Source organism: Chaetura pelagica, unplaced genomic scaffold, assembly GCF_000747805.2.
Source record: "Chaetura pelagica isolate M959 unplaced genomic scaffold, ChaPel_1.0 scaffold153, whole genome shotgun sequence".
Taxonomy (NCBI): Eukaryota; Metazoa; Chordata; class Aves; order Apodiformes; family Apodidae; genus Chaetura; species Chaetura pelagica.
Genome location: NW_009952707.1, coordinates 3,205,314 through 3,230,741, shown reverse-complemented (window position 1 = coordinate 3,230,741; position 25,428 = coordinate 3,205,314). Strand labels below are relative to the sequence as shown.

Sequence of the window (25,428 nt, the reverse complement as noted above, 5' to 3'; positions counted from 1 at the left end):
ATTTTTACAGAGATGAGTAATTTTACTTCTGTGAAAATGGTGAATTTCCACTGGGGAGTGATTTTTCTTTTCACAGCATAGAAGAAGGCAGTGTTTTGAATGACTGCCAGATATGCTTTCATTTGTATTACCATACTTTGTTGCAGCCATGGCTTTTTTTTTTTTTGAGACTTCAAATTAAAAATGTTTTCAATTAGATACTCCCAGAGTAATTTTCACGGCAACTTCCAATTTAGAGATTTAGATTAACCATGTGTAAAAAGGCAAATTTTCTTACTTTCCTTCTTTGACATTTGGCAGCACATCTAGATGTAATGGCTGTGTGTGTTGTGCTGAACAGACTCCTGATGACAACTTATAGCCTTGGATTGGTAAATTTGATGTGTCGTTCTGCTCCCTTACCATGAGTGATGAGAAAGAGTTTTCTGATGACTGTCAAGCTGTTAGCTTTATAACATGACATCAGTTAACATTAATTAAAAAATAATAATAAATATGTGTGTTCATCAAAACATTGTCTTGCAAAACATTGCTGTTTTCTACTGACCTTGAAGTGAGAAGGTATCAATTTATTTTTCAAAGATAGCAAGGAAGACACAAGACTATTAATACTGAAAGATCAGGCAGCACTCCAAGTATCATGTGGGAAAAATACTTAACTTCCAATAAGCATATATTCTGAATTCTCCCTTTCAGCCACAGTCTCTTTACCTTCATCCTTTCAAGCCCCTTTATATTTATCAGCAGTTCTTACTGCACCTATTTTGTTTCCAAAAGAAACAAACCAACTTGGCAGCAACTATCAGAGAGCAGTGGGTAGCAAGTGACTGGGAGGTCTTTTTGTGGTTCTTGGTACTGAAAGATTTGGGGAGGAAGTTTAGAAGCAATGGCTTGAAAAACTCCCTTCTCTTAGCTTTAAGGTTCCACTTGAAGTGTATTTCCTGTGGTTACAGCTACCAGGGTGCCAGTCAGGGTGGGAAGGAGCCGGGGCCAGAAGATAAGGCAGCAATGTGCAAACCAGGGGTCCATCCAGCAGCTGTGCTGCCCACAGGGTAGTGCCAGAGTCCTTCAGGGCCCCATACACAAAATAATGATGTCATTTCTTACTGTCCTGAATCATCCTGGCATACGTTTTTCATGGATATTTTTAGCTTTCATTATTAGCTTCTGCTTTCCCAAAGAGTCTAATTCATTGCAATTAACTCTCCATTTTACATGCTCCCTTTTCTTTCCCCATCCCCAGGGGCAGACACCAGATATCTGTGGGTGAAGAAGAATCTTTTGCTTAATTCCTTCCTTTGTTCTTTCTGAGGAAATCCCCTTATAGCAATGGGCTGTTGATAATGTATGCTTGTTATTTTTTTCTCAGCCTGTTCACATTCAGTTTCACTTACAAGAATCTTCACCTTTGTAAAATCAGCCTGATCAGAACTGCCTTTTTTATTATTAATTAATTTATTTATTAGTACATGGCATTTTTATGTGATTGGGATTGCTAAGCTTGATTTATAGATTGTTTTGTTTTGTTTGTTTCTTCCTCTAAGATCATGAGGGTGTGCAAGACTCATATAAAGCAAAACAGTCATGCAAATGGAAAAAAATTCTGCATTTTCATTGCATCCTACTTTGAAACGTAATTTCCTGTGTGAATGTGGCTTCATGAGGTCTAGATGGAAAAACATGCTTTCTGTTTTCAGTCACTAAAATGTGTGTGGATAACTCTCAATATTTTTTTTTTTTCAATTCTGTGTTGTCTGCATCACTGATTATTCGCTTTCTGACAAACTACTTAGTTACAAATCCTGTTGTTTCATTGGGTGTTGTAGCTTTATCCCTGTAATAAGCAATGTTGTCCAATTCAGAACTGGTTCATGGAAGAGGCTTCTTTTTTCCCACTTTAAGCAGTTAGACCATTGGTGATGCAAGGCAAAACCTTTTCTGCTTTGATGCAAGTCCTTTTATGCTCACCTTGCACTATGTTAATAGACTATTTGTTTGTTGTTCCTCTTTTCTTTTCAGCTCAGATCCTGAATTAATACTGCAGTCTGTGCTCTTTTCTGTCTCTGCTCAAGTGGTTTTTATATTATTGTATTGAGGTTAGTAGTCAGTACTTGATTTAATTAACACGGATGAATAATACTGAAATTAAAATCTTGCCACTGTTTTATTAGAAAACTTGCCATTTATCTCAAAACTATTTCTTGCAATTTATGAATCCAAATAAGAATGAAACACCAGATCTGAGAGTCCAGTGTTATTTGCTCTTTGGCATTCTGTCTTACAACAACACCTGTTCCCCCATTTTTGCCTTGTCTAGATGGAAATTCTAGTCCTACCAGTTCTAATAGAAAAGGAAAATCTGTGGGGTGTTTTTAAGTGAAGATTTTAATAATTTGGGGTGAGGCATTTTGAATATTGGGCTAGATTTTCAAATCTAGTCTGCTATTGGTTAAGATAACTATCAATAGGGATTTTTAAAGTTGCCTAAATTTCTTTCACCATTCAAATTAACACATTTTTGAGAGACACTCTTTGAAACTCCATTCCTGTATATCTGCATTTAAGGTTCTTCATTTGTCCTGTGGTACTTTTTAAACTGTTTAACTCTTTAACATCCAACTAAAGACATAATCATATTGTTATATCAGTGCATATTGTCTAAAGAGGCCAGTTTTCCTCATTTTCCTTACTGAGGCTTTCTTGTGGGGAACTGTGAATTGTTTTATGGGCCTATCTGAAGTCTGCAGAGAAAGGAGGCTAGAGTTTTCCTCAGTGTTCCCATTCTGCTGAGAATGGAAGTTCTTGTCAGACTGTTACTGATTCAAAGATATAGTAGAGGACAGAGGGTAGAACATTTGATCCCATTGACAACATGTTTGAAGATAACCATTACTTCTACAAATTGCTCAATTATTGCTTCATCTCCACAAAAGCAGACTACAAGGTGTGCTGGTTCAGTAAGTTCAAAGCTCCACATGCTAATGACCAGCTGCAGAGCGAGTACAGAAGGTATTAGAGAAATGGTTGTTCTTAGAAATCTCCAGAGCAGGAGAAAGCGCTGAAAAGAGTACGCATTTTGTTTTCTACCTTGCTGCACATCTCAATCTGTTGAGCAAGGTGTGTCCACAGATCTTTTTCTGTAGGTGAGCAGGCTTCAGAAGACAGCCCATTGCCTGCTCCTCTGCAAGGATTAAAGTCTTTTTCTGGTCCTGCTGACAGGAGCTGCTGTGCTGCATAAATTTCACTTCCCACTGTGCTTCAGTGGGCAGCACTTACAGGTGAGGTGTGTGGGGAGGTTAGTGCTTACAGGCAGGGGAAGATCCCTGTTTACTGCCAGCAACTAGCTAAGTTCTCCGAAACTCACTGCTGTCCTCAACTGCATTTGTACAGGCAGAAGCAAAGCTATATAATTTATTTAATATCTGCAGCCACAAGAGAAAATGTTAGTGAGTCGATGAGCCATAGCTGAGGTCTGCTATTTGCTGAATAATCAATATCTAAGAATAAAAAAGATGGTGGGGTTTTGTGGTGGAGTTGATATTCTGGGGTTTGATTGGGGTTTATTTTCGAGGTAGTGCTTTAAATGTAATGCTAAAGCTCAGAAAAGCACACTTTAGAAGCTTGTTTTTTGAACCCAGCTGCTGTATCTGCACATTTATGGTTTAAATCTTTTTTTGCAGCCTCCATCACTGTCTGAAAGTCCTATTTGCCACAGAGAGCAGTGATAGTCTACACTCAAAATGTCTACTGGGCTGAAATCTTGTTCTCTCCCTTATAGCATAAAGCCATGGGAAGATTTCCTCCTCGGTCCTTTGGAGCTCCATCACTGTATTTTAAATCAGAAATCTCTTGCTGAAAGTTGTGAGGCAAAAGTAATTCAAAAAGCTTCAGGCTTTTACTTGTTAGATCAAATGATAGCTGGCAAGATAGCCAAGATATGTCTTTGACTTTTCAATTAACAATGTCAGAATGTTTCATCTTTTGCTGATTAATCGTTGCTTTGGACCAAGGAAATGAAGCTTCATCTGATTGAATGAATATGGGGTCATATTCAACAGGATTTAGAGAACTGTCTGGCAGTTTAATATAGGTCATTTGTGAAGTATTGAATTTAATTATAGTGCGGATTATAATCTTTGAAACACTGAAAAGAACACACTCTAGTTTTTAAAAAGAGACTGAGCTACGAATATAGGACAGATTGCTGGGTTAGCAAATCACACCTATTTAGAGACTACGGAGTGGGGACTCTTGGGTTCCCTGCTTAGTCTGAGGCTGCTGTGCTTGTGGAAGTAGGACACAGATACTGCCATTTTCCCTGGTGTCCTTTGGTTATGTCTTATTCATTTCCCATGCTCCTTTATACTGAGCGAAGGGGCTGCAATCTTATGAGTAATGTATGAATAAAGACAGGAAGAGGAGTTGGGCAGTGACAAGCTGTTTCTTGGGGATTTTAGTCACTCCTTGTCGTGACCATTCCCCACACTCCTCTACTAATTTAATGTATATTCTCTATAAAACATGAACTCTCCCTCTGTGTAGTGAGAAAAGGAGCATATGTTTATTGAGCACCTCAGATGCTCATTGTGTTGTGAACGTGATGCTGTTCATACCCTGTTGCTGTGCTGGGAAGGGTAGCTGTGGGTTTGTAACCTCCAGTCTACACAGACCTGGCTAAATCTCTTTCATTTTGCTCCTCTGAGAATCTTCTTGGTGTTTCTGTTGCTACTGATGCACTTGTAGGATTTGGTGAACAGGAAAGTTGCATCACAGACCAGAAGCCTAGGGAGAATTTCACCCTTCAAAGAGAGACCACTGGCATGTCCCTTAGCATCGTTTGCTCTTTTGGGGCTTGATGAAGTTTCTTGGGAAATTTTTTAAGTCATTTTATAGGCAACCAGTTATTTCCAGTGAGGTACTTTGATTTTGGGGAAAAAGAAAAGGATGGTGGGAGGCCCTAAGTGTCGAGGTGATATTGCTCTGAGGTGCAAGCCACGGTCACCATGAGAAGCTGGTGGGACTCAGCAATTAACAATGACCAGCAGCTGGCACCAAAATCTCTTAGTGCTTACCTACAGGTTGTCTTGTTTGGGGTGTGAAGTTTGATGATTTGTTTATGTATTTCACAAAGGTAGTTGCTTTCATGCCTTTGTAAACTTAATATTGTTTCATTTTAAGGCTTAGTCTGTCCAGAAGAAAGAGTTATTGTGTGTGTTGCTTTCACAGGTATTGACCTCAAAGTGTGTCCTGCTTTTAGAAAATGATAAAGCCTCTTTTTACTTTGAAAACAACTAGCATTTCATGAATTATGCTGACATGCACAGTTTATGCCATGCATATTATGTTGAGACTTGTAAGGAATTAATTAATTTGTGGATGTTGTTAGGAGAAGGTTTTAATTTCAGCTTGGATATAGTTCCACCATAAAATGCATGGCCATTCTACTCATACTGTATAATATACAATTATGGAATATGTGTTTTGAAAATAACCTTCTGATTATTTCTTGTTTCTGGGGTTAGGATGTAGCTTTAAGCACATACAATTTTTCTGCCTTCATGCTGCCACGGTTGATAATCAGCCTGGCAGAGCTTTACTATGAGGAAAAATGCTTCCTACAATAGCTCAGCAGCACATTAATATTCTGATGTCACTTTTGGCCTAAAAGTTAGGAGCTGATGTGTTATTGGAAGGAGGAAAAAAGTTAGGATACATATCCCAGCTAACGTAACAATTTTGGATTTTTACTGTAGCTTTGCAAATTCTCATTTATTTGACTCTTCTCTCTGCATGAATTGTTTGAAATACTGAACAAACTCCGCTACGTCTTACTCTTTTATGCCTTCACAGAGTTCTCAATTCACTCTCTCTTCTCTCTCTCTGTTTCTCTCTCCTCTCTCTCTGTTCTTCTTTTTGGTGGGGTACCCTGAATCTCTCAAGCAGTGCAGGAGGCGGAACAGGAAGATGTAAAGGTGGTAGTGGATGCCCAAGCTCCGAAACCAACTAAAAAAGCCAAGGCAGCAGCTGCGAGCTGTCAGACTGGCAGCACCAGAAAGGAGAAAAAAGGGAAACACAAAGGTTAGCTGCATGCAGCTGAATGTCAGATGTTGAATGGACTGCAAAGTATTTATTTATATTTTATTTATTTATTTTTTTATTTCTTTGAATTTCCGGAAATTGCTTAGATGTAACTTCTTGACATTTTTATGAGATTGGAAAATGTGGGTGACTCAGTCTTGTCTCAGCAAGTGCAACCTGGGAGTGAAGGAGGGCTAAAATTTGTAAACTTGAGTCATTTCCAAAGGAGTGTGTTCAAATAGCAGAGGAGGGAAAAAGCACTGATGGAAAGATGCTGGTGTTTTCCTACAGTGTTAAAGAAATGAGAACCATTTTACACCAATGTGGTTTTTTAGTCTGCAGGTAATGTCATTTGGAGAAGCAACCTTATATTGCAGTAATTTCTGCCCAGACTCTCACTGATTTTAAAAAATACAAAGTAGAGCTTAAGCTGCTGAGATAACATCATCAGAGGGGCTCTTCCTGTTGCTACTTCACTCTTACCCTGTCTCACCTGGTCGACATATGGGAGGTATTTGTATGAAAAAAATTTCTACAATGAGTTTGGGTGAGATCAGGTAGACAAAGAAAATACACTATTGATAATGGCAAAATGGTAAGTAGAAATGGTGTTGCCATTTGAGCTATAAATAATAGATGGAAGAAGTAATTTGAGCTATTGTAGAGGTATGCAGATTTTATATATACATATATGCACACACAAAAAAAGAGAGAATTTTTTTGTACCAGAACATACAGTTACTTTTTCTTTCACAGCAAATAACTAATGAAAGTAATAAATACCTTCCCAATAATTTGTGGCTCTTGGATGAGGTCACTGTAACACTATCCTGCCTGGACTGTACTGTCTTTCCATCTTGTCTATGTACAACAGTCTCCAGTATTGCTTTAGTAAGAAAATAGTGTGTATCCTTGACAAGTTTATTTAAAGACAGCAATGAGAGTAATTATTGAGGTCAGATTATTTGGGCTTGCCTATAGGAACTTTGCAGGACATGAGCCTACCTCATCAGACTTCTTTACACCAGAATGCAGCTTGATTGTTGAGATCCGAGTCTGCATCTTCTCTCCCTTTGTAGTCCCTCTGGCTGCAAAGGGAGCCCTGTGTTAGACAGGCTTTAGAGTCTGGGCCTGAGGTAAAGACTCTATTCATGTATTTGAAAAAAAGATGGTGTGTGTCAATATCCAGGTTTCAAATAATGAGTAAAAGTCAATGGTGAAATTAATGGAATATAAAAATTGTTAGCAAAGTAAGTGAACAGAAAGGCCATGTTTCTGAATTCACCATAAAAAATAATGCCCCTTCAGCAAAGATACCAGATTTTATTTTGAAGTACATGTTGATAAAGAGTAAAAATTCTTTTACTAGTTTAAAAAAAGAACTATCTGGTTGTAAATGAGCATTGCTTGGAGTAGTACCTAAATTGTGGTTACTGCATAGCCTTTGAGGCTCTGTTCCATCTCATGTAGTGCCTGTGTTGCCTTGCTGGGGTGTCTGTGTCTGAACTGTGTAGTCATCCCAGCCACTTACAGGTTTCATTTGACAAGCCTGCACTGTATAACACCATGTATCTATACATTCACGTGTTTTCTAGGCAGTTTTCTGTGGACCTCTGGGCTAAAATATTTCATGAACAAAATCCTAACTGCAGACCTAGTGAGACACACAGCAAGAAGGAGGAATCATTTGTGTGTGTGTGATGACTGGGGCTGTTCTGCAGACACTGGTCCCGTGCCTGCTGGGGCTGCACTGGCTGAGTAGTTCCCTTCCAACTTACACCTGCTAGATGGAGGCAAGTTACTTGGTCAGTGTGTTACATGGTCAGTGTGTGCTTCCTGTGATGGATGTTGCCAGTTTTTTATTATCTCAGAGCAGGTAACATCTAGTATTTTTCTCATATGCCAATAATATTTTATTCATTTTTTTCTGAAAGGTTCACCAAACAGGTGAATGTTGGCATATTTCAATAGAAGCAAATTGAGTCAGTAAAAGTAAGGTCACTTTATGCAGACAGAGAGTATGTGCTGATACTACTCTGTGTTGGAAACTGATATTGTCAGCTATAGAAACCTCTGCTTCTGCTGCAATTCTTTCTGCTCATCCTGCTGTGCATCGCCTTCAGTTTGCATCTTACATATATGTTTCCATAGAGTGGAGGTGTTATTCATCAATTACTAGAGAGAATTTTGAGTACCTCCACCCCTAGAGTTTATGTTGATAGTTAGTAACAAATCTCAAGTAATAAAAATCCCTGTCAGTTGAAGTATGATCAGAACTTATGCATAGCACATTCTCATCGAGCCCCTCTAGTTTTTCAGCACACTGGTATTTAATTAATGTGTCATTTCACCCATGGAATTATATATAGTTTACCTTTGATGGTGTTGTAATCTTGGAGTGGTTTTAGGGGATTATAACTGGATTTCCAGTCCTGCATCCTTATCAAAGCTTCAAAATACTTTGTCATTGGAAGAAAAAAGAAAACCTAATGCAGCTCTAAAGTCCCAGAGGGATTTTACTGGTCAGTCCACTACAGACATAGCTTATTTATGTTACCTAGGAATGAAGAAAGTGCAAATGGTAGCAGAACCCTTTAGTGGAACTTATATAAATATTTCAGTTACTTTTAAGAGTGAGTCTTAAGGAAAGATTTTATAATAACGTTGAATGTATTTGCTCGTAACTTCATATCTAACTAATGAAAATGGATAAAGGTTAAATGGTTTTATATTATTTTGTGGCACAGGAGATTTTGTTGGAGAAAGTTCATTGGTAATTCGACCAAATCTTGAAAGTTTTAGTTTCTACTTTGAGCTTTAGCTTCAGGTTTGGTCTCCTGACACCTCCGACTGTAGCTTTTGTCCGTCCTGTAAACAAGCACGATGAATGCACTTTACATTCTAAAATAGCATTGTAAAGGTTTCTGTTAGTATGTAGCCATAGTGAGCATTACCTTCCTAAACATAGCCAAGCTCTTTGTGCTTTACAAAAACAAAAGAACCTTTAGACCAGATCCTGTGAATAATAAGCTAATTCAGAGGAAAAATAATTGAATTATACGTTAATTGCTCTTGGAGCTGTAGTGGAGTGATTGTACTCTGGTCTTAGATGTGTAATGCTTTTTTAAATGGCTCAAAGAATGATGAAACTATGATCCAAACAACGTGTTAAAGACAAACACAAGGGAAATATTAGGTTTAATGAGGTTACACTGACACGAGGCAAGAAAAGGATGTAGCTAATTGCTTGTGTAGAGCTTGATTGTACCTCTCAAGTTAGGAGTCAGTCCATTTTGTAATTCTGTGATGGGTAGTATGGTAATAATCTGTGATTATTACAGAATCACAGGATGTTAGTGGTTGGAAGGGGCCTCAAAAGATGATCTAGTCCAACTCCCCTGCCAGAGCAGGGTCACCTAGAGCACATCACACAGGAACGTGTCCAGGCAGGTTTTGAATGTCTCCAGTGAAGGAGACTCCACAGCCTCTCTGGGCAGCCTGTTCCAGTGCTCTGTCACTCTCACACTGAAAAAGGTTTTCCATATGTTTGCATGGAACCTCCTATGCTCCAGCTTGCACCCATTGCCCCTTGTCCTGCCTTAGTGTACTTCAATTTTAATGACAGTATCCAGTATACTATGTGCCTATTTTTAAAAAGAAACACAAATTTTGTGGGCCAGAGCCTGAAAAACAGTAAATTGGTGAGACTGGTGTAGCTTAGCTCATTAAATTGTTATTTCTGAAAGCTTTAGTCTCCCAGTTTCTTATTTGGCATAATACTCAGTATTGGGAAAAAAAAAACCACCCAGAATGTAACACATGCATATGTAAAATGGTTGTCTTTCCAATGGAGATAGCAGATCAAATTCTGCCTCGATGTGTGATACTAGTAAGGGGTGATTAAAGATATTAGTGAACCTGGTGCACAGTATTGCTAAATAGTTAATCAGAAAATAATGCAAACAATGAACAGTTGCAGCAGGGATGTATAAAAAGCGTAAACCCTGCATGGTGTTACAAATACAAAACCAGAGCATCTTTAGATATCAAATACCTTTATGGTTCTTTAAAAAGTGAGATTCTAAAAAGTATTGCAGGTACATAGCAGGGTGTGTTTTTTTGTTTGGTTAGGATTTTTTCCCCCAATATGGGTTTGTGAAGAAACTAGTAAATTCGTCTGATAAAGTCCTTTTTTTTGGCTATGTGCTACAAATGGGGCAAAAAAAACCCCAGGAAGATAATATGGAATCCTTTAAAACAAACAAACAAAACAAAACAAACCCCATACACCAGAAAACCATGCAAAGCCAGGAGATAATTCAGCGAGAAATCTGATATAAAAATTCAAGAATAATTATGTGAAAAATTGTTTTGGTTTGATTTTGGCTTTGTTGTTGGTTTTGTTGGTTGGTCTTGGTTTTGCTTTATTTTTTCCTAGCACTCAAGCACACATCACATGTAAGTACATTCTAGGAAGACCCTGAAATGAGCTGCTTCCCTCACTGCCACAAGCAATATAAATGAAGATTTGTTGTCAATGACATTGGGAATCTGAGTGTGTTAAAAATGTTCCAACAAACAATACCTGCCCAGCAATTTCTCTCGTGTTTATAGCATGTTGGGTATTCCCTGCTGTCTTTATGAGAGTCAGAAAGCAAAGGAGCTGCTCTGACACACAGCACTTCCTCTGCCAGGATGGGTTTTCCATGGTTTGATTTGCTTTGCTTCTTCCATGTTTCTTGTCTCTCTTTCACACCTGCCTGTCTGTTTTGATTTGTGCATCCTGTCCCATTTTTATATGTAACAAGCAACTGCATGAATGCTGGCTGGCTAAAAAAGCAGCACCATTTGTTGGATAAGAAGCATCATCTCTCAGTCTAACACTTCCTTTTTGGCAGGGGGAAGGAAGTTCATGTAGAGTGTATTTATCTTGGCTTCCCTGTGCCTTACAGAGAAGGGGCAGGAGGAAAAACAAGTGAGTTTCCACCAAGAAAAGTCCTGTTATTTCCAGATCTGACAGCCCTTTCAGGCTGTGCTTTGGCAACACATCAACTTCATTGTGAAGAAGTCATTTTGACCTCCTCAGGATAGAGATTTATGAAAGTACAGTTCCTGCTACAGTTTTCTAGATTGCATCAAGGCAAGTGCAGAGCTTGGTGCTCAAACACTTGCTTTAATTGACCTGATCTGGTGTTAGCAATAATCCCCCTTTGGATGGAAGTGTAAGTCATCTCCAGAGGTCCTTTCCTAAAGATATATCTGTTTGCACCCTTTCCCTATAAACAAATCCCTTTGTGATTTTGCAGTAGCTTCAATCCATACCAGTGGATGTGCAGCCCCTATGAGAACAGGCATGTATGGGGAAATGGCTTATAGAAGCTGTAGTACACTTAAGGTTATTCAGTCCTAAAAAATAGACCTATATATATATATAAACATACAAATATTTTTTTTTAAAGTAATGGAGTTCTAAATTTCTAGATGATGTAATTTGATGGTATTTCATCCTACCTTTTCATCAGAGCCTTGTAAATAATTTTGAGAAAGAACCTTTTTCATTTATTAATTTGAGCAATACTACTTTCTTGTACCCCTGCCCTGAAAGTAAACATTATTATACTCAGTGGTCACACTTCTTAATAAATGCAGATTTCAAAAATACAATCACCTGTCAATTTGTCTTTTAAAGTGTAGACCACTTGAGACAATAAAAGCAGAAGAGGTTGCTTTAAGCCGCTTTCTTTAAAAGCAGTCTAGTAAGAACAGATTTTTCTGAGGATAGACTCTATGTCCTTGACCTCAGGTGGCCTTTGAAGGGTGATGCTGCCATCCCTAACTTGGAGGACGAGCTGCTCTGCTGTGCTCTTGGAGAGCAGTTGGCAATTGCAGCATTGCTGCTTATGCCTTATGAGTGCTTATCCACCTGGATATGTTCTGTGTCAGACCAGTGGCTTATCTAACCTGGTATCTTGCTTTGCTTTCTTGTGAGAAAATTTGCTGATAAGCCTGTGTTTGCTGTCAGCATGTTTGCAGAGGAAGGACACGGTTGTTTCAGAATGAACTTTGTTGTATGTAACCAATGTCAGAAAGTGTTGCTAGAGATTTTCCTCTTCTGGAGACCTCCTGCCTGACCTCGGTCAGCTCTTTAGATCTCATCTGCAAATGGCACAAGCATAGTCTTAAAACCTAGTCTGTGAGCAATATGTCTGACTGCATATATTAATTTTGTGTCTCCAGTGCTTTATAAAATGAGACCAAGAATTTTTCTATCCTACAGTTTGTAAAGTAGGGACAGAAATACTTGCTTTCTATGCTATGTTCCTTTCCTCATAAATAATCTTGTTTACCTTTCAGTCACGGAGCTCAGTTCTTTCTGATGTATTATGCTTTTCTTTTTAGTGTCTTTTTTAGTTTGCAAATGTCCTATGAAGAAGTTCTTCATGTATTACAATTATTTTTAAATGATTTAGAAATTTGTCTTTTCATGCTGTCCTAGCTGCAGTAAAGACTCTCTCTAAATAATCAGTTAATCATTCTTTCCTGTACTTAAAAGTTCGTGTAAAAGAACCAAGAGGAAATAACATTTGCTGGAAATCTTTTCACAGCAAAATGTTTGCATGTATAAATACATGCTGAGAGGAACATGATGTGTATAAATACAATTAGATTATTTTCCTGCAAGATCCAATTACTGAGGATTCATGTAGTATATAGTAAAATGCTTAAATACTATTTTGGAGAGCTGACTCACTGTGCTTTCGCCTGTAATTTGCTGCTGGGTAGTTTGTCACATATTTAATATATAACTAATTTTTTCAAGATTAGCAACGTGCATCATGCACTATTATCAGATAGCAAAATCTTTCTTTACATTTGGTCTCATGCTCATCTACAAGTGGTGGCCACATATATCAGCTGCCTCTGAACTTTCCCTGGTCATACCTCATTTGGTAGTATGTAGTGTTTTCCTACCATTTGACCTTCTCCTTCCCTACTCCCTAAACATTTTAAAGGCTCTTTCTCAAGTATGTCTTGAGCAATGAAATAATAAAAATTGGAATTCTGGCCTATCTTTAATTTTCTTATCCTTCCGTAATATTACAGTGCTATTAGACTGTGATGGCTTTGAGAATTTCTCTGATGGGGTGTCTGGAAATGCTTAATTTCTGTTTGGTTTTGAGAGGAATTTCCACTCTCATCTGTTCTGTTACAGATTCTGGGTTTAGACAGGACTATTCAAGACACATCTAACCCTTGTGTTCAGCATGACTGTACCCTTAGTTTCCCACTTGCAAACAGGGTTAGGAAGTGTATTTTTTTGAAAGTTATGAAGCTGAAATAATAATACATGAAGCTCAAATGCAGAACTGCACTTCTAATGCTCTACTGATGCTGTTGTGGGGGAAAAAAACAAACCAAAACACCTGTAGATCTCTAGGGCCAAGGAGGAGGTATATACATCAGAATCTATACCCTCCACCCCATGTACTTTGTACTTGCTTAGTTTGTCAGAAAGAAATTTTAAAGTTACATCTAGTAGAACTGAGCTCACCTATGTTGATTTTAGTATCTATTTATAGGACATATAGAAATGGTTAGAAAGTGTTCAGAAGAAAGATGCTGGGGATGTAAGATAGAGGAATGTATGCCTCTTGATCCTCCCATAAGGAATTTTTGTTTGGTTGCTGGATTGGCACAATAACAAGGTCTCAACTTCATCTTCTCAGAATGTATTTTCATTACTGAATCCAGTGAGAATGAAAGGATTTTGGGTTGTTGGTCCATCCTTCAGAAGCTCAAGTTTCAAACAGACATAACAATCTCCAAAAATGCACAAAACCTTAGATTTGTTTCTCTATGTCATAAACATTAAGCAAAATTTTGCCACTTAATGGCAGTGGGATAGTGGTTAATAGGATGAAAATGCCAATGAATGCCAGTTTTCAGTTCCCTTTCTCTGTTTTCATTTCTGGCACTTCTGGGTTTCATCTGAGCCATGGCCACATCAGAGTTTACCATATGACCTCTACTGAAAGGACTGGTATTCTGGGAGTTGTTTCCATCTTTGTCTTTCCCTCCTGCCTTCCTTCACAGTTGCCTCTCAAAAAATTCCCTTTTCTTCTTTGCAGGTATTCAAGGACATCTCTATCATTATTTTTTTCCTTATTTTGGGGAAAAGCAGTAGAAAATGCTGACTGTAGCAGTAAAGACTTTCTTTTTTGACACAGCCTGTTCAGCTTCCTTGCCACTTTTGACCCTGCCCTTAAACTCGGAAACTTGCAACTATAGGCATGAATGGTTTGTTTTATTGCACAGTGAATGATCCTTCCAATAAGTGGGTGGGAATTGAGAACATAGGAAGATACCTTGAGTATCACAAGTCCACAAACTTGGAAGTGTTTTCAGACATTAGGTAGGTAATGGTAAAGCTGCCTTTTGAAATAAGATTTACAAAGAGGCAATTATATCACATGATATAGAAAAAATAAGTCTGTGTATGCTTGCATTTAATACCATTTTACACTTGCAGAGATGGTACAAAGGTGCCTGGTACAAAGGTGCCTGCACACACACAAATGTTAAATAGTTAATGCTGCATTTGCCACAATTTTCTAATGCAGCAGAGGTCTTCTCTCTGGGTACATCTTCCATTCCCTTAAATGGGGTCACCAGTGGAACAGTTCATAATGCTTAATAACACACTTAACCAGTGATGCAGTCTTCAGAATCCTGAAATTGCTTTTTTCTTCTCTAAAAGCATGACCTGCCAGTGCAGCCTTTGTCCTGATGCTCCTGGCAGCTCAGGATGTGAGCGCAGATGTTCTGCAGGCATCAGGAGGAAGCAGCCTCATGCTGTCAAAGGCATTTCATTTGCTGCAGAGCAGTGTCTGCTTTGAAGGAGAATAATTAAGGTGTTTTGTTCATTTTGAAAGGGGTTCTCAAAATTAAGGCTGTGTAATTCAAAGCTTAATAAGGGGCTAGGTAGGTATGCATGAGGTGTGAGCATCTTATTAAATTCACAGCTATGTACCACTTCTGACATTCAGTGTTAAGGTTAGAACCTAACTTTAGGCAGCCACTTTAATGGTGATGGTTAATATGGTTAAAGCTGTTAAAAATACCACAGTGGATCTGAGAAGCTACCTGGGTGTTCTAGGGCACCTTTGCTGAAGTACTTATCCTGAGATAGCTGTTAAGGTAAATGCTGTTCTGTTCACTGCTATGTTATACCTGCAACACGAAGATACTGTTATTTCTGCATCACACAGAGCTCCTATTTGAAGTTGTCATCCTACAAAGATGAGAGAAATGTTTCCATTAAGTTTGTTTAGTTCTTCAAAGCTGGATGGACAAATTATTTGTTTGTTGATAGTTGTTTCTAGTTTTACTGTAAGTAAATCAGAATCTACAGTGTTGGTACAGAAATCTCCAGATTAAGGGTCTGTGTGATGCAAAGGAGTCAGTAATTCCTTGCCAACTTGAAGTCTGTGAATTTAATACTCTGCAGTGTCAGACTGCATCTTGTTAGGTAGTTGCACAGCCACTGCTGTTCCTGTTCCTGAGGGTGTGGACCACTCTCTTTTCCACTTATGCTTCCTATCACAGTGACAGTGACAGCAAGTATGGCAAAGTGCAATAAAGCATGCGAGGAGTATAATTCAGTTGTCTTTTAATGCAACTTGACAGCTGCTGGCAAAGCAGGCTGAAATGGTGTTCTTGGAGACTTCTGCTACAGATCACCATCTGAAAAAAAATCCCAATCCCTGCAGCTCCTTCATACAGAATATATTTAACTCTGGTCTTTTTTTGTGAGGAGTGCCATATTCTTTTACTGAACTAGCTCTTTGTAATGCTTGCTAATTCTCCACAATTTTGCCTGTTTATGAATGAAAATTTCAGAACAGCAACAATATTCAGGCTCATGTTATTTACTATAGCTGTACAGTATAGTATTACCATTTCTATTGGTGCAAAAGGGCATTTTTATATAGCTAATTTAATAATATATAGCAGCACTAATTCTCAAATAAGAGCTGAAGTACATTTGCAATCTGATATTTTAACTTGCTGACCTGAAGAAAAAAAAAAGTTAGCTTGTGATAGAAACACACTCCACCCCATATTTTCATTTTCTGTCTTCAGAGATGAGTTAAAGCCATAAAGAGGTAAACACTTCCTTTCTGGCTGTCATCAGAAGCCACAGAGTCACAGCATGACTGAGGCTGGCAGGCACCTCTGGGGACTGTCTATTCCCAGGGCCCTGCTCAGAGCAGGTCACCCAGGGCTGTATTATCTTCTTTATGGTTTCACTCTGATGTTTTGATTATATAGCAATGTACTAACTGAGTAGGCATATTTAGGCTTGTTGCTCTTCTTGTTGTGTACACTGCTAGATCTACTTGTGAATTTTTCAGCTTTCTGTAACTTTGAAGCATCATTTCATGATAGCATTTGTGTTTATTAGGGGATGTGGCATAATCTGAGACTCGGGCTTAGCTGTTTCTGGACCACTTTGTGTCCTTATGGAAACCACATCTGTTTTCTTTGTTGATCCTCCCCAGCAAATTTCTTTCCCGTTTAGGTTTTGGTGTTTCTGGTGCATGGGTGAGGATGCTTTGAGGGGCTAAGGGATGGGGGGTGGGTGGGGGATTGAGCAGTGAAATACTGATCACCTCTTGGAGATTATCTGCTGCAGTGTGTGGAAAGTAAGATGTTTGCCTTAGAGACTAGTCAAGCCTTGTTTAAGTCTATAAATACTACTGAACATGAATCTCTCATCTTCAATTCTTAGAAAAGGTGCTTTTTGTGAGTGAGCAATTCTATTTCAGCAACTTCTTGACACAGGCAACTAAGGCTTTTGCTGTTTGACAGGGATTGATGGCCCAGCTGCTTTTCAAGATGATGTTCAGAAGATTGGAAGTCAAGTGCAGATTCTCACTGTTGGACAGTCTAGCCATGATGAAGATGATGGAGAGAAAATGGCAAGTGGCCAACAACAGCAGAGCAAACAAGATCTTAGAACAGCAATGCAGAAAAAAGGTAAGTAGCCAAAGCTGCCTTCATGTTCTTATTGCTTGCTTAAGGAACATTGACTCCTTCTTCTTTTCTCACTCTCAGCCCTGGCCTAAGCAGAGATTGTTACTCTGTTTCTTCTTCTCCTTAGAGCCTGTTAGTCTCTGTGCTAATATATTAAAAAAAAAATAAAAATGAAGTTCTCTGTTTTCCTAAGGAACAAGAGCTCTCCAGGCTCTCAGGGACATGGCCTTCCCATCTGCAGGCAGTGCAGCTATTAAAGTACCAGGCAGATGCTAATGCTCATGTCCATCTGTTCACAGTTTTATATTGTACAATTCTGAAATCACTGAAATCACTTGAGGGTTAAAAAAAGAATATGAAATACCAACATTCAAACTAGAATATACATTTCAGTTGTGTTGTCAGTTAAGGATTATTCATTTTTCACAATATAGGCTCATGCTTGCAGAGGTGAAAATTGTCTTAACTGTGTGTGCAGCATTTCCCAGGCATAGTCCTCAGAAGTTAGGGAATAATGTTTTTTCTAGAGGGCTGTATTATTTGGGAGATTGTGTATGTACACATTCATGCATCTGTCCCTTCCTTCCTGTGCTGTTGTTATCTCTCATTAGAGGTTAACTGTAGGAAGGGGGGGGGAAAGATCCTAAATTGCTCACAAAGCTTTTTCTGAAGTCATTTGCTTTGGAGTTGTTCTTCTTCAGTGTACAGCTTTTGAAGCAAAGATGGCTCAAGCCAAGAGTGCTCTGATGCTTTAAGAATAAATTCTTTGTGTATAAAGAGCAAGATGTAAGTGCAAACTTGACTCGTGTAGAATAGACTATTCATACCTAAATGCCTGCCTCTTGTCTGCAGGGCAGTTCTCACCAGGATTCATTTTTTCTGGGACATTACTCTGCAGATGTGAGCAACTTCAACTGAAATGGACAGATTTTCTCTAAGTGTGGTATTTCCTGGGCATTTGAGTCGGAGGGATGTTGGCAGGACTAACAAATTCTGATCTGTGTGGTGATTGTGTTGCCTTAGACCATGGCTCAGAATATTTAATTGTCAGGCGTGCTACTTGCTAAAGCTGATTGACTTAAAAACTATCAACAGACTTCTCAAATTAGGTCAGAACACTCAGATTTTTACTCTGGGGAACATTTCTATTTTTGATGTTTTTTTCCAAGTTAAGATATATTTTGATTCTCCCCAGTTTTTTGTTTATTTATTTTTTTTTTTAATAGAAGCAGTGAGGGTTTTGTTTTGATTTGGTTTTGGTTTGCTTTGGGACTTCATATTCTTAAATATATGATAGTACCCTTTTCTATGCAGGTCTGAGTATAGTCCTGATCAGAACAGACTAAGAGTGGCTCACTAGGATGCTACAAGTCTGGAGAGGGGCTTTTTTATTTTCCAATGGGAATGCTGAGGTTTACTTATTTTTGCTAACAACAGAGCTATGCCCTCTGAGACACAAAGAAAGGTATTAAGACAAGACTGCAACTTAGCAGCATCTCCATAAAATATTGTTACTATATGCATATGGTTTGCCACTTGATAAGGGCAAAAGAGGCTTGTTAGAAAGTTTTGGGCATCCCGGTGTTCATGGGAAAGTTTATGTAGAGCTAAGGTTTTCCATGTGGGTCCCACTGCTGCTCCAGTGCTTGCAGCATGTCCTTCCTGGCATATTCCCATTGGTCTGAAAAACATGTAGAATTGCTGTCTGCCACCAGTCCTTCTCTTGCATGGAATAGGAGCAAAAGGAGAAGATAAATGCTCACTGGCCTAACGAGAAGGGCTGAGTCCCACTGGATTTGCATAGCCCTGATTTGTGCTCATTCTGCTCCTTGACTGTAACTGTGGTGAGAGGCCTCTCTCAGTACGTGTCTGTCCCCTGTCAGTCAAGTTCTGTTACATGACAAGAGGTTATGGGCTACCTGACTGTGAAAAGAATATGCTGCTTACAAGAAAATGCCAAATGTTTTATCTGGTTTCTCCATCTGTTGGAAATTGCCATGCTAAAATAATTTTCTTGTTACAGGAAATATTTATCCTTTTGATTTCAGAAGTCTTAATACGCAGAGTTCCTCTCTGGCAAGTTAGTCACTAGAACAGAGCCAGACTTCTATAGGTTTTAATACTGAATAACTAGCATAGAGTTTTCACATTTATCAGTTTCCTCCATATCTCTGTAAAGACGTGGAATGAGCAATTTGGTCTCAATTCCTCTTTACCACCTGAAGGTATCACTATTTTGAGATTTAGGGAAGGAATAGACTTGATTCTTGGTTCCAAGAACAAAACAGGAGCTCTCTGGAGCATTCTTCCCCACAGGTCATGAGGATAGACTTTTCTGTGGCTGGAACAGAATTTCCACCACCAGAATATTGGTGGTGAAATGGTGAGCACTGATGTAAAATAAGCTGATTACGTCTGTGTGTATGTGAGTGTGGCTTTATTGCACAGCTGCCAGCTGAGGAGATGGGCAGTCTCTGTTACCCATGTAAAGTTGACTGGAAGGTGGTTGTCATTATTAAGGAAAAATGCTTGTGATTAATAATGAGTGAGATCTACAGGCTTTGGGAATATCTATTGACCTGTGAACTCAGGCCTTCCTTGCATAACCAGATTTTACTGATACATTTTTGCTATCATGCTGTGTGGTGTGTGTTCAGACTGAGGGAACCGAAGAAGTGGATGATGAGATGATGAGACCATTGATGGTGCAGATGAATCAAATACAAGCATTGCATATACTTCTATTTTACTTTTCTACAGTCACTCTTACTACTGTGCTGTTCTTTCAATATCCAGCGTGCATCTGGTGTTAAAAGCTATTTTAAAGGGATATGCACTCAAGTTACTGGAAGCAACAATAACATAAAAAGTATTTAAATACTTTTTTTGGTGTCTTTTTCTCATTCTGTTCCAATATTTGAGCTGAAGAAAACCACTACTATCTCTAATTTTTATATTTTTGTACATGAGTTTGGTTCAGTCTCTGCTTGTTGCAGACCAAACTCATATTCCAAAAGACTCAGCTGCATGGAAGTCTCTGTGCACACCCCTGAAAGTCCCAGAACAGTTTGGAGAGCCTGAGAAAGGTTATGAGGGCACACTGGAGACAGGGATTTAGGTAGAGTTTAGGCCATCTGAATATGAATTTGGATACATTTTGCAATATTGTTGAACAAGTATTTGTGTAGAATCTGTCTGTGTCATTTGTGTTGATCAGTTTGGGGTTTTTTGTGTTAGAATTCAAAAGTAGGCCAAAAGCCCAGCATGCAGGGAACACTGTGCGCAGAAGGGTTTGTGACAGAACTGTTCAGCATGGATGATGTTTTCTGAAGCTTCAGTTTTGTGATCCAGGGCTTTTTTCCTTTATTCCAAGTACTAAAAAAAGAAAGCAGGTACAAGGAGGTAGAAGTTGAATTTGATTGTGCAGAAGGGTAAAATGTTCATAGTGGAAAATTCTGGCAGCAGCCTTATGGCCCCATCCAGTAAGCCTTTAGCCCTGTGCAGAGTCCTGTTGGCAAGTTAGGCTTGTTCGCTCAATTAAGGGTTTGTGGAATCAAGCCCATGGATTTTTTCCTTTCCCAGATCCCCATGCAAATACATCCTGGTCCTCTTCCACCTCCCAATCCAGTCTTGTCGCCCTGGATCATGTTCCTGGTAAGTACGGAAGGAAAAAGTTAATTCTGCCCGTGCTGCTTGGCTCTGGGAGTCTTTGCATTTCATTTATCCTTCTGCATTGGACTTACCACTAGAGGGAAATTCTGGACCAAGTGTTTCCTTTAATTTTTATGGTGGTATTTTTTTTTCAGGAAATATATTGCACAGTTAGCTTCTAGTATGTGAAACTTAGAGTTTGAACCTGAGTATGGGGTGGCTTCATCTGCATGATACGCCTTGAAAAACTAGGTCTGGCAAATGTCCCACCATTGATGCTTTCTGCTGCTAAGTCCTATTTGATGTTCAAAGTTGTGTCTCCCTTTGAAATGTCTGAGGTTTTGAATTATTGTAAAGTCAAATTTCTAAGTGCTGCAAGGCAGTTCTTTTGGCTGGGGCTGATGCTGTTTTTTACATGAAATAAATATGCATGAGAACATTTCCTTGATATGAATGTTTCTTCTTGGTCTAAGGTCTGCTCTTCATCAGGTCACAGAGGAACAGATAAAAGTGTGCTGGAGAAAGGCTCATCTTTTAATTGTTAAGGTTTTCAAATGGCTGTGATAAGTTGTCCACTCAACTATTTCAGGTTTAAGATTTTATTTTGTGTTTGAAGTACGTGATTGGTTTCAGAAGATCTGAATTCAGTTCCTTACTGGGTATTGCTCCCGTATGACTGGCTAACTCAATCTTCCCTGGGGAATGGAAACCATTATATTTCCTTTCTCATCTGCTGAAATGTTCTGGCTTCTCAGGGCACTGTCTCACCCATGAATTTGTACACTGCCTTGCACAGGGAGCCCCCCTCTCACACACCTACTCTCACCTGTGAGCCTAAGGGTGCAACAGTGTAACGTGATAGTTTACAGCAAGTATGGACAGCTTTAATGTATTAGTATTTAATATAAATGCACTGCTTTCTCCCCAGGCATTTCAAGCAGCATGAATTTTGATGAGGAAGAGGATGAGGAAGATGAAGACAGCTCCAGTTCTTCACAATTAAACAGTAACACCCGACCTGGTTCTGCCACGAGCAAGAAATCCAATAAAGTAAGGGGCAAGTGCTGACGGAGGGCTATGCAGGCTGCTAGGTACTAGTCTGTGATTTCAGAGTGCAGTCAGGAGAAGCCTGGCTTTCCTGTTTTGTTATTAATAAACACTAGAGTATCTCCAAGGTGATTTACTGTAATACCTCTCAGGGTTCACAGGAACAAGCAATGAAAGTAATGACTTAGAGAAAAGATAGCAAAAATTGTCTGAATTTGAATTAAGAGAAAGGTAAACAGCAAGTAGTTATGTTTCTGCCTCTTGAAAGTGCTCAGAAGGATCTTGTGTTTCTATTGCTTTTTTCTGAGCATTTCCCCACCCTATTCTCATGGATACCCTCTGAACATAAAATAAGGCATTGGCTTGTGCAAATATTTCACTGCATAAGCTCCTGCTTAACCAGCTGATGGTGCCCCACTCTTTTATATACTATACTGCATCCTCATCTCTGTTATATCTCTATCTAGTTTAATCTGTCTGTCCCCATCCCATTTCTTCCTTTCATGGAAGACCATCACTGTTCTTGGGTATGGCCTGTGTGGTGAGATGGGAAGGTGTGAAGAAGGGTTGGCTTTGTACCAATACAGCCTCCTCCCTGCCTGTGCAGCCACCCTGTTCTGCTTTGCCAGGTGTGTCTGTATGCTGAGCACCAGTGGCACAGGGAGCTTCTCCCTGGGCCTTTGGTAGCCAAGAGCTTGACTCACTGGATGGGGAGAGATCTTTAGCTTGACAAGCTGCCTTCAAGGCTGCTAAGGAATCAGAATGAAGCAGACAATTTGTCCCTTGTATTTATTTTTTTTTTTTTTAATGCAGCTTCCATCAAATGTCATTCCTTGGTGCATATAAACTTGCTGAGGAAACCTGAACTTTGCTTACTGTTTTAGGAAGCAGCCTCAGCCCCCAGTCCTTCCACAAATGAGCCTCTCATAGATGTTGATGACCTGGAGGAATTTGCCGTAAGACCTGCTCCACAGGGTGTCACTGTCAAGTGCAGAATCACAAGAGACAAGAAGGGAATGGACCGAGGGATGTACCCTACTTATTACCTCCACTTGGAAAGGGAGCATGGTAAAAAGGTCATAAAATAACTTGAATGGCATACCAGTTGCATCTGAATATAAAAAAGATTATTTAAAAGTCTGGAGAAGTCTTGCAAAGAAAAATATAATCTTGTATTTTAAATATATTTTCACTTTCATGGAGATCTCTCCTACAGTCTTCCAAAAGCAAAACAATAATATCACTGCCTTCCTTCATATTTCAAATCTTTGGCCTTAAATAATCCATGCGTGGCACCTTTATGCAACATTCAGCAGTTGAGGCTCTCTGCATTCTGTTTGCAATTCAACTGGGAGAGCCAGAGCAACTTAGAATGATGCATTTAACAAAATCAAATTTAATTACTTAAACCATTAATAATGGACTGAGTGGTGAGAAGTCACTTTTCCCTTTCCAGATTTTTATTTGATTTTGCTAAGTCCCAAGAGACCTTTTGTTTCTTTGCTAATGATGCTAGAAGACAGAAAAATTGCCTATGGTTTCCTTATATCAAAGAAGAAAGTGGTGTGTCCTAACCCCTTTGGTGTTCTAGAATGTGTTTTTTTGCACTGCTTAGGTGTTTCTGTTAGCTGGGAGGAAACGAAAGAAGAGTAAAACCTCTAATTACCTCATCTCCATAGACCCAACTGACCTGTCTCGGGGTGGAGAGAGTTTTATTGGAAAACTGAGGTAAAGGCTGGTACATCTAAGAATTTTCTTTGTATAATATAAAGTTCATTGGAAATTAAGAAGCATATAAGATGCTGTGGATTCTTAATTGGAGGCTTGACTACATCATGTGATAATGGTCTTAAAGTTCATCAGTATCCAAGGCGTGTTTTCAAAATGTATCAAGTATTTACAAGATCACGTTTTATTAAAAGTCGGTAGGACTGAAGCTCTTAAGTACTCAAAGGCCAGAGTTTCAAGGGTTTATGAGCACAACTTCTCTTAATGTCATTTTCAGAAGTGTGTGAGTAGAGTATGTGTAGCCTCTGTTGATAAAAATACCTTGGAATGGAAGTTCTGTCTGTCTGAAAATCTCTTTTGTTTTGCCCATTTCTTGAGATCCTAATTAGAGTTATTTACAAGTAGTGGAATCCTTTCAGAACCACTTATTTCTTCTCTGTCACCCCTTCATACATCAGGCTGTTGTTACCTATGTGGAGCCTCTCAAATGTATGTTTTGATGGTCTGTGCCTGAGGAAAGGGCTCGTGCTGCCAATTGTCATTTGCCTGCGTGGACCTTGGAACTTAATGTGCTATTTATTGGAGTGCAGACACAGAATTAAGATAAAGTGGGCTTAGTATGTTCTAAGTTGTGTTTTGTGCTTCTTGCTGTGATTTCCATTTAAATAGGAAAGACTGATCATACTTACAACTCTATGAAAATCACTCCCTGTATTCTAATGGAGTTAGTAGTTGGGTAAGAAAGCAGATAGTTTTCTAGAGAGTAAACATATTTTTAAAACCAAGCAAACAAAAAAAACCAAACAGCCCCACCTGTGTGTTTTCATATTACTTTCTTGAATTCTCTAGTTTGCAAGATGTCATGAGAAGTCTCCAGTGTAATAATAAGGAACCTTTACTATACCCTGCTGTACTAGACCTTTGCATATTTCTTATGGCCTTTAATCCAGGAGCTGCCATTTAGTTAGGATTGGAATTAACAACTATGTGTACTTGTTACTGTCTTTGCTTTGGGGCTACAGTGCAGTAAAGGGTAAATATCTCAGGCAGCTTTACTGACAAATGATGACTGGATTTTCCTTTTTTTTTTTTTTTTTTTTTTTTGATAGATCAAATCTTATGGGAACTAAGTTTACAGTTTATGACAATGGAGTAAATCCAATAAAAACAACATCATGCCTGGAGGCGACTGTCCTGCGTCAGGAGCTGGCTGCTATTTGTTATGTAAGTGCTGCTCGTGGGCAAAATACACAAGAAAGGGCAGTTCAGTTTCCAAAACTCTCCAGCACAGAGAATTTCCTTCTCACTTAAGATTATGTATATCAGTATTCATACTGTGATATAATCAAACAGGTCGTCTTCGCTAGAGCAAACCAGGAAATTCAGTGGAAAGCAGAGGTGAAAGATGTGCTTAGAAACAAGTTTCCCAGTTCTTGTTTTTGGTCAGAAGGTGTTGGAGCCTTGACATAACCTGCTGGAAGGGGTAGGGTGCTTCACAGCCTGCAGGTACCATCCAAGGGAGCCTCCTGAACTGGAAAAGTTGTGCATATGGAATTACTGCACTAAAGTAAGGTTTGTAATGGCATTTTGAAGGAGGCTTCTGATCCAAAACACAGGTAGCTGGACAGCTATGTCTGCAGAAATGCCTGAGGGACAGGGTTAAAAACTCTCTAACTCCTTTTTAGTAGGAAAAACCCCATACAAAACCCAAATGGAATTCAAAATTCAACTGAATGAGAGAAACCAGCCTCTTGTAGGGCAGTAAATATTATTTGACAGGAGCAGTGGAGACAATCAAGGCTTGAGACACAGTTGCTGTTGTTTCATGGTTACTGGATGACTGTTTTGGTGAGGATGTTCTTTCTGGCTTGAAATCTCTGGGCCCAA

The 25,428-nt window shown here is 39.1% G+C and overlaps 1 protein-coding gene across 1 annotated transcript in view; it reads left to right on the top strand.

Moving 5' to 3' along the window:
- Nucleotides 1–25,428, top strand: part of TUB (tubby bipartite transcription factor) — a 35,897-nt gene that overhangs the window by 3,906 nt on the left and 6,563 nt on the right. Inside the window, exons 2-7 of the mRNA XM_009994258.1 lie at nucleotides 16,951–17,118; nucleotides 20,698–20,769; nucleotides 21,695–21,816; nucleotides 22,698–22,889; nucleotides 23,429–23,541; nucleotides 24,651–24,765. Coding sequence (XP_009992560.1) covers nucleotides 16,951–17,118; nucleotides 20,698–20,769; nucleotides 21,695–21,816; nucleotides 22,698–22,889; nucleotides 23,429–23,541; nucleotides 24,651–24,765 — 782 coding nt within the window. The remainder of the gene's footprint in view (nucleotides 1–16,950; nucleotides 17,119–20,697; nucleotides 20,770–21,694; nucleotides 21,817–22,697; nucleotides 22,890–23,428; nucleotides 23,542–24,650; nucleotides 24,766–25,428) is intronic.